The 14,558-nt window shown below is 43.7% G+C and overlaps 2 protein-coding genes across 2 annotated transcripts in view; both read left to right on the top strand.

The window, feature by feature from the left end:
- LOC306928416 (kelch-like protein 23) overlaps positions 1 to 14,558 on the top strand; it is a 375,750-nt gene that overhangs the window by 76,812 nt on the left and 284,380 nt on the right. The gene's annotated exons all lie outside the window — the stretch shown is intronic.
- On the top strand, positions 1,026 to 13,680 carry thnsl2 (threonine synthase-like 2). Its single transcript, XM_079507447.1, has 9 exons — positions 1,026 to 1,119; positions 3,078 to 3,320; positions 4,854 to 5,048; positions 5,890 to 6,042; positions 9,543 to 9,797; positions 10,415 to 10,563; positions 11,437 to 11,562; positions 12,424 to 12,578; positions 13,222 to 13,680. Exons 2-9 carry the CDS (start codon positions 3,098 to 3,100, stop codon positions 13,427 to 13,429), a joined length of 1,464 nt encoding a protein of 487 aa, XP_079363573.1. The 5' UTR covers positions 1,026 to 1,119; positions 3,078 to 3,097; the 3' UTR covers positions 13,430 to 13,680.

Genomic DNA, 14,558 nt, shown 5'->3' on the forward strand with positions numbered 1-14,558 from the left:
ACTGCATCTCTTAGAAAGAAGAAGAAAACGGCAGGTTACAACACTTTTTTTGTTGTTTTTCTTCTTTGTAATTATTTGTTTGGTCCAAAATATTGTTTGTGTTGTCATGAGTGGTCACGACTCGAGTTGGCTTTGTCCGCGGCGTAACCGTCTTTAAATAAATACTTTAAAAAATGTCTATGAGGAAAATGCATTGGGTTTCATTTCCTGGTCCAGGGTAGGAGGCGGGACTGCGACGCTCTATACTGGCCAGGTGCTCCCAATAATGCACTGATAGGCAAGTCAGCAGAACCTGTGGGAAGCACAAGACTAGGCCTATAGGCTATACTTAACAAACCACACAGGCCCTAGTAGGCCAACTACAGGGGTTAATTGAACTATGTCATTGAATCGATTTATAGTGTCATTTTAAAAATTATTACTATAATATAGATCTACAAAACTCACAACGAGTCACATCACAACGCGATGTGAGCTTAGATGCCCGACACCATTGTATGGTGATGTATAATGTGGTGTGAAAGATCAATTTAGATACATTTACAAAATGTAGGCCTACTGAATTATAAAACCATGTTGGTGTCAATTAATTGTTGTATATATAGTCCTAATCATGCTTCAGTATTATTCGATTAATCAAAGGGAATAATAACAAAGAAAACAATGGCTATATTTGCATCTCGTTTGATTGATTGATTAAATACTTTATTAACAGTTTGCAAAAACAAAAAAGCACAGGCTACAGTTTAATACAATGCTAACACTATGGATTGAACCCAAGAAAGCACTGCTTGTTTCCATTAATAAATGTGTTACGTAACTAGAGTTAATCTTAATAAACAAGGCTTATAGCTACAGACAGTAACACCTGAGTATCAGCCATGCAGTGAAACATGTGCTCCCGTTATTTACATATTTTAGTAGCTTGGTATCCATGGCAACAACAGAAGAACGGCTCCAACAGCCTGTCATAAGTCGGAGCGTCCCTCCGGACGATGGGATGTGATGTATGTTTTGCAGTAGCGTTTCCATTCCCCTGAACTGTTTGCAGACCGTCACTGTATATATCCAGATCCACTCTCACATTTTACACCATTAAGAGTTTGCTCACACGTGCAGGTAAGAATGCATTATGTGTAGTTATCATTTATGAAGATTGTTATGGTGGTCTTATAAGAATAGGTAATAATGAACATTCACACATAGAACCATATATAGTATATGATGTGACTCACACAGTTATGAACCTACAGTATGTTCATGTTGTTGACACACACACACACACAGCCTATTCTGTTATATTATAATAACTGTATTATATTTTCCATGTTGGCATTTGTCCCCCGGCCCTTGCAGAGTCACTGCAGCTGACCTGAACTTTGAACATTGTTGTTGAGTTTGAGGGTAAACTAATTATTTTAGTGGCTATTGTTTTATATATGTGCCTGGTCTTGAGGGTATGGTTTCTTAGGTTATAAAATGCACTTACATATTGTTTACATTTGTATTTATTTTAATTAGGCCTATTCCACACTTGTTCAGGCTTAGGAGCTTTAGTGGATATTGCATTTGAGTTGACAAAGTATAGCTTACATTTATTTTGCCACATCTGCTTTCAAAACAACACATCAGCATTTCTATATGGTGCCTATAATGCATGCACGCACGCACGCACGCACGCACGCACACGCACGCACGCACACACACACACACACACACACACACACACACACACACATACACACACTGATGTAGATTGATTTCCCTGTATAATGCTGAATGCATGTTTTGTGGTGTGCAATGTCTTGTCAGTGTACTGATGTGTGCTTGTTATTCGAGTGTGTAAGTCATTAACTTGTCTTATCTGTCATGAAACTGCTATAATTGCACGCCATAATATCTGCAGCATTCCTTTATCATGTCCAGTGTCCAGAGGTCAACCGGTCACTTACAGTTATAATTGCCTAATCACAATTATTTGAGATAATAGCAATGACGTTGCATAATAAACGTCATAAACGTTTCTTCTTTTATTATTTTAGGACATTACATTATTTTAATAATACCTCTAAAATCAATGTTTCATGAACTTTCACCGTGTCAAGTAATCGACAAAAAGATGGTCAAACATTGCCTATACAATATCCTCTATGCTCAATTTAGTTGTAGTTTGTAGTTTTGTGTTGATGTAGGCCTAAAAAAAACAAAGACATTTTATTTAACCTATTTAACCATTACATTCAAGCATAACGGTGGACAGTATACTACAGCACTTGTATTATATTACTAAGTAAATTTAGCAGATCCCAGGCTGCGTATGGATCTTCCTATTATTATTATTATTATTATTATCCTATTATATCCTACTATTTTAAAAGGTTTTTCAAAATTGTAAAAAATTGCAAACCACTGGTTTAGATGACTCACACAATAGTTTTGCATTGCGTGGCAGGAAGCTCAACCTACTAACATGTATAACGTATCTTGCAGTGGTGTAACGTGACTAAGTACATTTACTGAAATATGTGTGAATAAGTGTACTGCACTTAATCCTCTTAAGTACAATTTGGAGTTATTTATACTAGTATTTATACTAAATACTTCATATTTCCAATTTCCAATAGTTTTACTTCTACTCCACGTACATCTCAGATCCAAATATTGTACTTTTACTCCACTATATTCTAAACTTTAGTTACTTTGATTATTATTACAAAACATACATCAACCACTTCAGCCCTATATATACACATTTTCGGTCATTTGAAAATAGCCAATCTGTGTCGCTATGTGAGCTTGTAGACCTGCTGTTTTCAAAAGATTTGAATACATTAGAAACCTTGAAATGGGACATTATGCATAGTGAGTAGCCTATACTTTCTGGTATTTTGAAACCAATCATTTCGTACTTTTCTTTACTCAAGTATACATTTTGAATTCCGGGGACTTTTACTTTAAAGTCGTAAGTAACGGAGTACTTCTACATTGCAGTACATTGGTACTTATACGTAAAAGTAAAACATTTGAGTCCGTTTTCTTTTTTCTTTTGTCTACATACAACATACGTGTGTATCCAGGTGCAGGCCAGGGTGTGCTGATGAGGTACTGCAGTACGCGCGGCGGGGTCAGCGGCTTGGACTTCCGCGATGTTCTGTTCTCGGGCTTCGCTCCAGACGGAGGCATGTTCATGCCAGAGAGCGTGCCCACGCTGAGCCCCGACACCCTGCTCTCCTGGAGGGGGCTGACCTACCCCCAGCTGGTGGTGGAGGTGGCCTCGTTGTTCATACCGACGCAGCTGCTGCCCAGAGACCATCTGAGCGGTGAGCCATAAGGCCGATATTGGGCTTAAAAGGATATATCGGGAATCGGTGAAATAATAATCAGTTTATAAGCCTTTTTCAGAATGGCAAAAATTATTATATTTTCTTAATACAGAATGAGATCATATCGACATTGGTTATTGGCAATAACAGCAATTAATTATGTCGGATATCGATATCGCCCAAAATGTCTCATCGGTACATCCCATATATATATATATATCTAGCAAGACAACTATTCCACCATATTTCCGAAAGCCAAACACTGGGTCGGGACCCATTTGTGGGTCACATTTTTATGGGTGCCTTTATTATATATATTTTTGTTTCCTACATTTTGTTCTTAATTATTATTATTTCAAAACGTTTAAAAAAATTACGAAAAAAGCAACAACTTTTGTGACTTACAAATACAAATTAATTTTTTTTTCTTTTCTTTTTTTTTCAGTAGCCTAATTTCATGAAGAAATAAAATACAAATCTAAGAAATTAGGGGGAAAAAGGTTTAGGAAGTAGGCTAGTGGAAATAGCCAATGTACAAGCTCACAACATCAGCCACTGATATTATACTGTAGAGCAGGGGTTCTCAACCCGTGGGTCGCGACCCCTCAGGGGGTCGCCAAATTATTTTAGGGGGTCCCCAAATTATTTAAAAAAAAAAAAATAGCAGACCTACAAGCTCGTAGCGCGCCACTCGGTGGCGCGCTATGAGCTTGTAGATCTGCTATTTTTCAATAGCTAAATTATAACAATGCTTAAAACACCAAAAGGGGTTCCCGCCCAAAATGGTTTAAGGTTATTGTAGCAGTCAATTTATATTGGGGGGCGGGGCGGGGGTCCCGAGATATTGCCAAAGCATTTCCGGGGGTCCCCGGCCAAAAAGGTTGAGAACCCCTGCTGTAGAGTGTGGGACTAAGGGCCGATTCATACTCCTATTTTAGAGCCGAATAAAAGTCGGTTCGGCTCTGTAGAGCCTACAATGTGACGTCATTTGAGGTTCGGGGGGGGGGGGGGGGGGGGGGGGGGGGGTACCGTCCTAAAGTCGGTTCTTCGGTGCTACTGAAAATTTCTGACGAGCCGAAATCATTTCGACACTACAGAGGTAAATTAGGAGTATGAATCGGCCCTCACACCCCGTGAAAGACTGCTTATTTTACTGTGTATAGAGCAGGGCTACTCAACTTAAGATGGCTCAGGGGCCACTCAGCAAAAGTCCCAAGCTTTGTAGCTTGGGACTAGCTTGTAGATCTAAAAGGTCAGAACGCATTGTGTTGTGAGCTTGTAGATCTAAAAGGTCAGAATGCATCGTGAGCTTGTAGATTGACTATTTTCACGATTTCTTAAAAGTTTAGATTTTTATCAAGCGCGGCACCAAGTGCCGCGCTATGAGCTTGTAGGTCTGCTATTTTTGAAAAACCGAAGAACGACTGACATAGAAACATAGCTTTTTTCTTTAGAAAACTGTCAGGATTTAGAAGACATTTTTAGAATCTGATCTCAGGTCAAAACGGGTTAACGCTTTTTCCCTTACAGCTCTGGTAACCGAAGCGCTGTCGGGCTTCAGGGTCCCAGGAGCGGTGAGCGTGCGCAGGCTGAGGGACGGTCTGAATGTCCTGGAACTGTTCCATGGGAGCACCTTCGCCTTCAAAGACCTGGCCATGAGCTGCACCGTGCACTTCCTAGACTACTTCCTCGCCCGAGAGAAGCGCACAGCCATCATTGTTGTAGGTAAGAAAGGGTTGAAAGCAGTCTAGTCGGCTATTAGGCGTCCGTCTAACACCGGGCTATATAGCTATGGTCCCAAAGTCAACTTTATAAAATTAGAAATGAAAATGAATATTTTAAAGACAACAGGCAAAATAACAATTCTATACATTCCCTAATTGTGTTTAACAATAATGTAACTCTTGAGAGGGTAAAATGAAACGGGTCCATTTGGTTTCATTTTACACTCTCAAGAGGTAAAGATCTATAAGGGTCCATTAGGTCAGGGGTTCTCAACCCGTGGGTCGCGACCCCTCGGGGGGTCGCCAAATTATTTTGGGGGGTCCCCAAATTATTTAAAAAAAAAAAGAAAAAAAGATTTTTTTTTCTTTTTGCAACTGAATGGCTGGAAAGTGGAAATGAAGAGTTTACATATAATACACATAGTACATGCATACACCTTCCCTAATGATTATATCTGGTTTCAGTATTTATTTATGGTGTATTGTCTCTATTATTAAGGTTATTGTAGCAGTCAATTTATATTGAGGGTCGGGAAGGGGCGGGGCGGGGGTCCCGAGACATTGCCAAAGCATTTCCGGGGGTCCCCGGCCAAAAAGGTTGAGAACCCCTGCATTAGGTTCCCAACTGTCCATCGTTTAGCTGGGGACCACCTGGAACCCCCTCAAGGACCACTGGTGGTCCCCGGACCACTGGTTGAGAACCACTGTTATAAAGGCATGAATGAATGAATGAATAAATGTCCTGTGCGTGTGTGTGTGTGTGTGTGTGTGTGTGTGTGTGTGTGTGTGTGCGTGCGTGCGTGCGTGCGTGCGTGCGTGCGTGCGTGCGTGCGTGCGCGCAGGTACGTCCGGGGACACCGGCGGCTCTGCCATCCACAGTGTTAAAGGTCTCAGCGGGATGGATGTGGTGGTGGCGTTTCCTCGAGGACGCATCACCGCTGTTCAGGAGAAACAGATGACCACCTGCCTGGACCCCAACGTGCACGTGTTTGCGGGTGAACCACGGCACACATGGCAGCTCACCAAACCAAACACCTTGACATGAACACACATGGCAGCTCACCAAACCAAACACAATGACATGAACACACATGGCAGCTCACCAAACCAAACACAATGACATGAACACACATGGCAGCTCACCAAACCAAACCAAACACAATGACATGAACACACATGGCAGCTCACCAAACCAAACACCTTGACATGAACACACATGGCAGCTCACCAAACCAAACACCTTGACATGAACACACATGGCAGCTCACCAAACCAAACACAATGACATGAACACACATGGCAGCTCACCAAACCAAACACCTTGACATGAACACACATGGCAGCTCACCAAACCAAACACAATGACATGAACACACATGGCAGCTCACCAAACCAAACACCTTGACATGAACACACATGGCAGCTCACCAAACCAAACACCTTGACATGAACACACATGGCAGCTCACCAAACCAAACACAATGACATGAACACACATGGCAGCTCACCAAACCAAACACCTTGACATGAACACACATGGCAGCTCACCAAACCAAACACCTTGACATGAACACACATGGCAGCTCACCAAACCAAACACCTTGACATGAACACACATGGCAGCTCACCAAACCAAACACCTTGACATGAACACACATGGCAGCTCACCAAACCAAACACAATGACATGAACACACATGGCAGCTCACCAAACCAAACACCTTGACATGAACACACATGGCAGCTCACCAAACCAAACACAATGACATGAACACACATGGCAGCTCACCAAACCAAACACAATGACATGAACACACATGGCAGCTCACCAAACCTAACACAATGACATGAACACACATGGCAGCTCACCAAACCAAACACCTTGACATGAACACACATGGCAGCTCACCAAACCAAACACCTTGACATGAACACACATGGCAGCTCACCAAACCAAACACAATGACATGAACACACATGGCAGCTCACCAAACCAAACACCTTGACATGAACACACATGGCAGCTCACCAAACCAAACACCTTGACATGAACACACATGGCAGCTCACCAAACCAAACACAATGACATGAACACACATGGCAGCTCACCAAACCAAACACCTTGACATGAACACACATGGCAGCTCACCAAACCAAACACAATGACATGAACACACATGGCAGCTCACCAAACCAAACACAATGACATGAACACACATGGCAGCTCACCAAACCAAACCAAATGACATGAACACACATGGAAGCTCACCAAACCAAACCAAATGACATGAACACACATGGAAGCTCACCAAACCAAACCAAATGACATGAACACACATGGAAGCTCACCAAACCAAACCAAATGACATGAACACACATGGAAGCTCACCAAACCAAACCAAATGACATGAACACACATGGAAGCTCACCAAACCAAACCAAATGGCATGAACACACATGGAAGCTCACCAAACCAAACCAAATGACATGAACACACATGGAAGCTCACCAAACCAAACACAATGACATGAACACACATGGCAGCTCACCAAACCAAACACCTTGACATGAACACACATGGCAGCTCACCAAACCAAACACAATGACATGAACACACATGGCAGCTCACCAAACCAAACACCTTGACATGAACACACATGGCAGCTCACCAAACCAAACACAATGACATGAACACACATGGCAGCTCACCAAACCAAACACCTTGACATGAACACACATGGCAGCTCACCAAACCAAACACAATGACATGAACACACATGGCAGCTCACCAAACCAAACACCTTGACATGAACACACATGGCAGCTCACCAAACCAAACACCTTGACATGAACACACATGGCAGCTCACCAAACCAAACACAATGACATGAACACACATGGCAGCTCACCAAACCAAACACCTTGACATGAACACACATGGCAGCTCACCAAACCAAACACCTTGACATGAACACACATGGCAGCTCACCAAACCAAACACCTTGACATGAACACACATGGCAGCTCACCAAACCAAACACAATGACATGAACACACATGGCAGCTCACCAAACCAAACACCTTGACATGAACACACATGGCAGCTCACCAAACCAAACACCTTGACATGAACACACATGGCAGCTCACCAAACCAAACACCTTGACATGAACACACATGGCAGCTCACCAAACCAAACACAATGACATGAACACACATGGCAGCTCACCAAACCAAACACAATGACATGAACACACATGGCAGCTCACCAAACCAAACACAATGACATGAACACACATGGCAGCTCACCAAACCAAACACAATGACATGAACACACATGGCAGCTCACCAAACCAAACACAATGACATGAACACACATGGCAGCTCACCAAACCAAACACAATGACATGAAGAAAACCGTTGTTTTGATGTCGTAACACCTTTAGACGCTATACTGTCCCTGTCCTTATAGTCAAACATAGTGGTGAAAATAACACATCTACAAGCTCACAATGTGTCATCTGGCAATGCGTTGTGAGCTTGCGATGGCTTGTTATAGAACCCTTTACAGTAAATTGTTCTTTAAAAGTTGAAAGGTTCTTTCTGGAAGCAAACCTTCCGCAACCAAAATGTGTTTATTCTCAAGCAATAGTGCTCCCCAAACTTTTCAAGGTCGAGACCCAAAACAGAGACTAGACCTAAACTATAGTCGACGCAGGGAAGCTGAAAGTGCCTTCACTAAAAACACCGGGACAACGCTCCACACGTCCAAAACTGTTCTCCCTCCTGGCTCCAAAACTATGGAATGCACTTCCCATTGCAATCAGAAGTGCAGACTCACTCCCAATCTTCCGTCGTAGTCTAGTGTAAACCCACCTCTTCAGACTCCATCTTAGCTTAACACTTAACGTAGCCTCGACGACCTTACAGGCGTATGCTTAGGATCAACTTATGGAACTTGCATTTGCATTTTATGTAGACACAGCACTATAGTGTACACCAGGGTTCCCCAATTAATTTTCCTCAAGGGCCATATTTTGACTAGGGTACCAGGCTGGGGGCCGAGTCCGCACGCGTGAGGTCGAGGTCTGACCCCATTTGAAAAGGATGCCCAGTTTGACATGCATAGGCTACTGACCCCCATTTAATGCCATTTATATCTGGGACCCCCACAAAAAAAAAGGAAAAAAAATGGGTTTTTTTTATGATTCAAGATGACTATTCGTATGTATTTGATGTATTACCATGTTTTTGTTCTTGCTTACTGTAAGTCACTCTGTATTAAGAGTGTCTGCTAAATGCCTAAATTGTAAATTGAAATCGCAGATATTGTTTTTAAATGTAGGAAAAGAAAATTGGGTTTTTACTCGATTCGTGACCCATATAACAATTGGCCCCATGACCCACAAATGGGTCCCGACCCACTGTGTGGGGGTAGGGGGAAAAAAAAGTGCTCTGAAGAACCAGTTTGGAATCCTTTACGTCTCCGCTTGCAGCGGACGGCAGCTCCGACGACATTGACGTCCCCATACGGAGGCTGTTTGCCGACCAGGAGCTGGTGAGGAGCCACGGCCTGATGAGTCTGAACTCCGTCAACTGGTCCAGAGTAATGGTCCAACTGGCCCACTTCATCTACGCCTACCTGCACATCGGCCCCGTGGGGGAGCAGCACGGTGGGGCCCACCAACACAGCCCTGCACTGCCTCCTCTGGAGGTGGTGGTGCCCACGGGAGGGGCAGGGAACATCGCAGGTGAGATGTGATCATCAGGGGTTGCACGCAATGCTGGTCGCTTCGCGCGACACCCGCGGTGCGGTGTGAGCAGTTGTTCTTTTCGCGGGCATTGCACGTTTGCAGTACGGCAGTGGTTCCCACACTCCCACACTTTCATGTCAAGGACCCCCAAAATTCACACTAATTATAGCCCCGCGGACCCCCATTTGAAAAGATATGCCAAGTGAGAGAAGATCTTTACGGCTCTAGCAGTGATTCTCGACCGTTTCATTTCAAGGACCCCCAGTTTGACATGCATTAGTCTACGGACCACCATTTAAGCATTTAATTTGGTTTTTTTAATCTCTGGGACCCCAAATTTATATTGTAAAATCAATGTTAATTTAACTCTGAGAGTGTACAAATGGAATTTGGGACCCGTTAGGGTCCATTTGGGTCCATTTGTACACCATTTGTACACTCTCACGAAATTGTCAGTTTATTTAGTCTTAGTTTTAGTCATCATAGCTTAGTTTTCATTTAGTTTCCATTTCGTTTTTGTCAGTGAAAAAAGGTAGTCGACAAACATTTTTCGTCTTAGTCTTAGTCGACGAAAACAACAGTGGTGCTGAGTCGGGTGTTGTGTGTCCTACCAGCCGGCTGCATTGTGAAGCAGATGGGCGTGCCGCTGCGTCTGGTTGCCATGGTGAACGCCAACGACATCGTCCACAGGACGGTGCAAAGAGGGGACTTCTCCATGACCGACACGGTCACACAGACACTGGCCCCCGCCATAGACATCCAGGTACACTGTCAGTGTCACACAGACACTGGCCCCCGCCATAGACATCCAGGTACACTGTCAGTGTCACACAGACACTGGCCCCCGCCATAGACATCCAGGTACACTGTCAGTGTCACACAGACACTGGGTGACAGTTGGTGATGTAAAACAAACGGTGCCAACACAAACATTAAACGCCATTAACAACAAAGAGACAATATGACGTATATGAGGCACATTATGACGTAAATGTTCCCTTCATTGTCAATGGCGTTTACAAAACAAACATTGAACTAAAGACAAACATTAACCTGTGTATAGGAGGGGCTAGCGCCCCTCAAAAAAAGGGGGGGGGGGGGGAGAAAAAGAAGTCTGTCTACGTTTTCTATATTATATGTCTCCATATGTTTCCATATACTGTATAGGATCCATACAACATGTCTGTTTTCTATATGTCTCCATATGTTTCCATATACTGCATAGGATCCATACAACATGTCTGTTTTCTATATGTCTCCATATGTTTCCATATACTGCAGGATCCATACAACATGTCTGTTTTCTATATGTCTCCATATGTTTCCATATACTGCATAGGATCCATACAACATGTCTGTTTTCTATATGTCTCCATATGTTTCCATATACTGCATAGGATCCATACAACATGTCTGTTTTCTATATGTCTCCATATGTTTCCATATACTGTATAGGATCCATACAACATGTCTGTTTTCTATATGTCTCCATATGTTTCCATATACTGCAGGATCCATACAACATGTCTGTTTTGAGTGTTTTCTATATGTCTCCATATGTTTCCATATACTGTATAGGATCCATACAACATGTCTGTTTTCTATATGTCTCCATATGTTTCCATATACTGTATAGGATCCATACAACATGGAGCGTGTGTTCTGGCTGCTGTCAGGGAGAGATGGAGCCTTAGTGAAGGACTTGATGGAGGACTTTCAACGTTCTCACCGAAACACCCTGCCTGAAGCTCTGCACAAACAGGTCCATTTAACCCATCGTGGGGCGGGAACCCCTTTTGGTGTTTTAAACATCATGTTGTAATTTAGCTATTTTTGAAAAATCGTGAAAATGTGGCGCAAATCTTTGAATATAATATTCTTTCACGTTTTTAACTCAAATCTTTGCTTCTGGGGGGGGGGGGGGACAACATATTTTCAGATGGGGGGTCGGCGGCCAATTACATATATTATATAGTCCTTGACATGAAATATTGAGCACCACTGATACAGAAACATGAGGTTTTTCAGAAAATTCTCATCATTTAGAAGACATTTTGTCAGGTCTAAATGGGTTAATACACTGCAGAAACAGCCTGCCTGAAGCTGCCTGTAACTGTGTTGGTGTTTTTATTGCTGTAATCTTTTATTAATGACAATAAGTTCTATTCTATTCTATTGACACATAGCCTATCAGCTAGTGTTATACAGTAGCTATACTGTATAATCATCTCCATAAGTAATAATACCAAAACTATCAGTGATTCTGAAGGTGAGACCCACTGCATCCCAGATTACTTTTTTTCTTCTTCTGATGGCTTTTGATTGGCTGTCCGTGTTTACAATGTAAGAATGTATGTGTCATGAATTGGCTCTCAGGGGGCCTTCAGGCGCGGTCCAGTTTGAGCCCTGACGAGGGCTCATGGGGCCCTTCATTGGCCATTGATTGTGTAGCTATGGGGGCCCCACAATGTATCGGCCCAGGGGCCCTCGTGGGGGTTAATCCGTCCCTGCTTGTCTCTGTTGTTGAATGGTCCTGTGGTTGTGCTCTCTCTCTCTCTCTCTCTCTCTCTCTCTCTCTCTCTCTCTCTCTCTCTCTCTCTCTCTCTCTCTCTCTCTCTCTCAGTTGTCCCAGGCCATGTGGACTCAAGCGGTGACAGACGAAGGCATCGTGAGCACCATGAGGACCTGCTGGGAGGAGAACGGCTACGTGCTGTGTCCTCACACGGCGGTGGCCGTGTGGCATCACTACCACTGTCCCCACGACCCTGACATTCACAGGTGAGAGGTCAGGTGAGACGCCCTTTCCGGCTCTGGAGCGTATACGCGTGCTCAAGGGAGGGCAAAACTTTCCCCAGATTCCTTGCGAAGCACCGCGGAAGCATGAGCGTGCGTCACAGAGCGCATGTCCGGGTCTGATAAGTCCTGGGAAAAGATGCGCTGTGATTGGCCAGTAATCACTTGAGTGGCAGCGTGACGTAACGTGCCTTCCACACTTCCGGCGTACCTCCGGACCCCCAGTGTAAATTATTCCGCCCCTCCTTCGACACACATCGCTCCAACGAACTGCAGCGGCCAATGAGGCATCTATTTTTTTTTTATATCTATGATCACAACAGGCAAAACAAAACAAAACATAGAGTACCCAAACCCTGCCTGACAGCCATTGCACAATGACTCACCGGACTATTTTGTTTTGATTTGGTGGTGTGCCCATTCTTGCTAAATAGACCCCTGCTCCCCCACATTTAAATGTGGCCTAAATGGGGAGTTGCATCATGATCCAAGGAATCCAGGGGAAGCCAATAAGTGGATTCTATACAGCCTATAATTCAAGAGTTATAGCCCAAAATGTGAAGCTGCCTAGCTGTTATAGCACCACCACAAGGCCGAAACCAACGGAAATGTTTTTATTTTTCTCCAGGTGTTACGTAGCTACAGCCTCTCCCGCCAAGTTCCAGGCGGCAGTGGAGAGGGCGGGGCTGACCTTTGACCCTCCGGAGGCGGTGCAGGCGTTGGACGGGATGGCCACCCGCTGCCAAAACCTGGAGAGGAGTGTGGACTGGAAGACTGACTGGGAGAAGCGCCTGAGAGAATGCATCCAGTCTATATACACATCTAGGCAACCCTAATCCCTCAGGACAAGGGGGCGGCGGTGGCTCAGGGGTAGAGTGGCCGGATCGGAAACCGCAAGGCTGCCAGCTCGAACCCGGGCTCCCCCAGAGTTTGTGTCGAAGTGTCCTTGAGCAAGACACCGAACCCCTAATTGCTCCCGATGTGCAGGTTGGTGCCTTGCATGGTTTCTGCCGCCATCGGTGTATGGATGGGTGACTGTAATGCACAATCTATGCAAAGGGCCTTGGATTAAGGCACGTTTATGCACCATTTACCATTTAAGACAGATTCAGAGCTATAAAGGAGAAAAACAGCGGAGGGTTTCTCCTTTTTCTTTTTTTTCCTTCTTTTTTTTACCAATGGGTTCCCAGACTTACCACAAACACTTGATTCATGTTATTGACGATGCGTCGTTTCAATTCAAAATGGTCAATGATAGGCCTATCACTGTTTCTCAACATGGGGTCTGGGGACCATCAGTGGTCCAAATGGACCCTTCAAACTGTATCTCCATATATTTGGTCCTCATTATAATATTATATTATATTTTAGCTCCATATATTTGGTCCATTATAAGATGGTTCTCTCTAATAGGCCTATCTCACAGCCCGCTTTCCACGCCCACTTCCGGTAAATAGTGGTGTCTTTAACATGAGCATTTACACGTTTTTTTTCTCTGGAGAATCTAAGTACATTTTCTAATGTAAAAATGTGACAGACCAATATTATTATGAAGCAAACAAGATGGTAAATCAGGTCGAACAGATAGAACAAACCTTACCTTGAGAAAACAAAAGTTGTAGACTTCTTAAATTACCTCTGTTAACATGTAGCGTCTATGGAGTGACGTCACGCTATCACCACTAACCCCGAAAGGGGGCGTATTTAGGGGGGCGGGGAAATTCTGTGAGATAGGCTTATGCTCATTATAAGATGTTCTGTCTACTAAACCTGCCTACCAGTGACATCATCGATGGGGATTCCAAGCTATTGTTAGCATGGTGAAATTGAAGCCCTTTTCCTTGCATTAATAAAACATTACCAAACCTGAGCCATTAGTGAGGACCAGGTATGAAGGCAGGTTGATAATGGGCAAAGTCAATTCAGAATGGTTGATTTTTACTCAACGAACCTGGTTTTGTTTGT

This window comes from Electrona antarctica, assembly GCF_951216825.1.
Source record: "Electrona antarctica genome assembly, chromosome: 8".
Classification (NCBI taxonomy): Eukaryota; Metazoa; Chordata; class Actinopteri; order Myctophiformes; family Myctophidae; genus Electrona; species Electrona antarctica.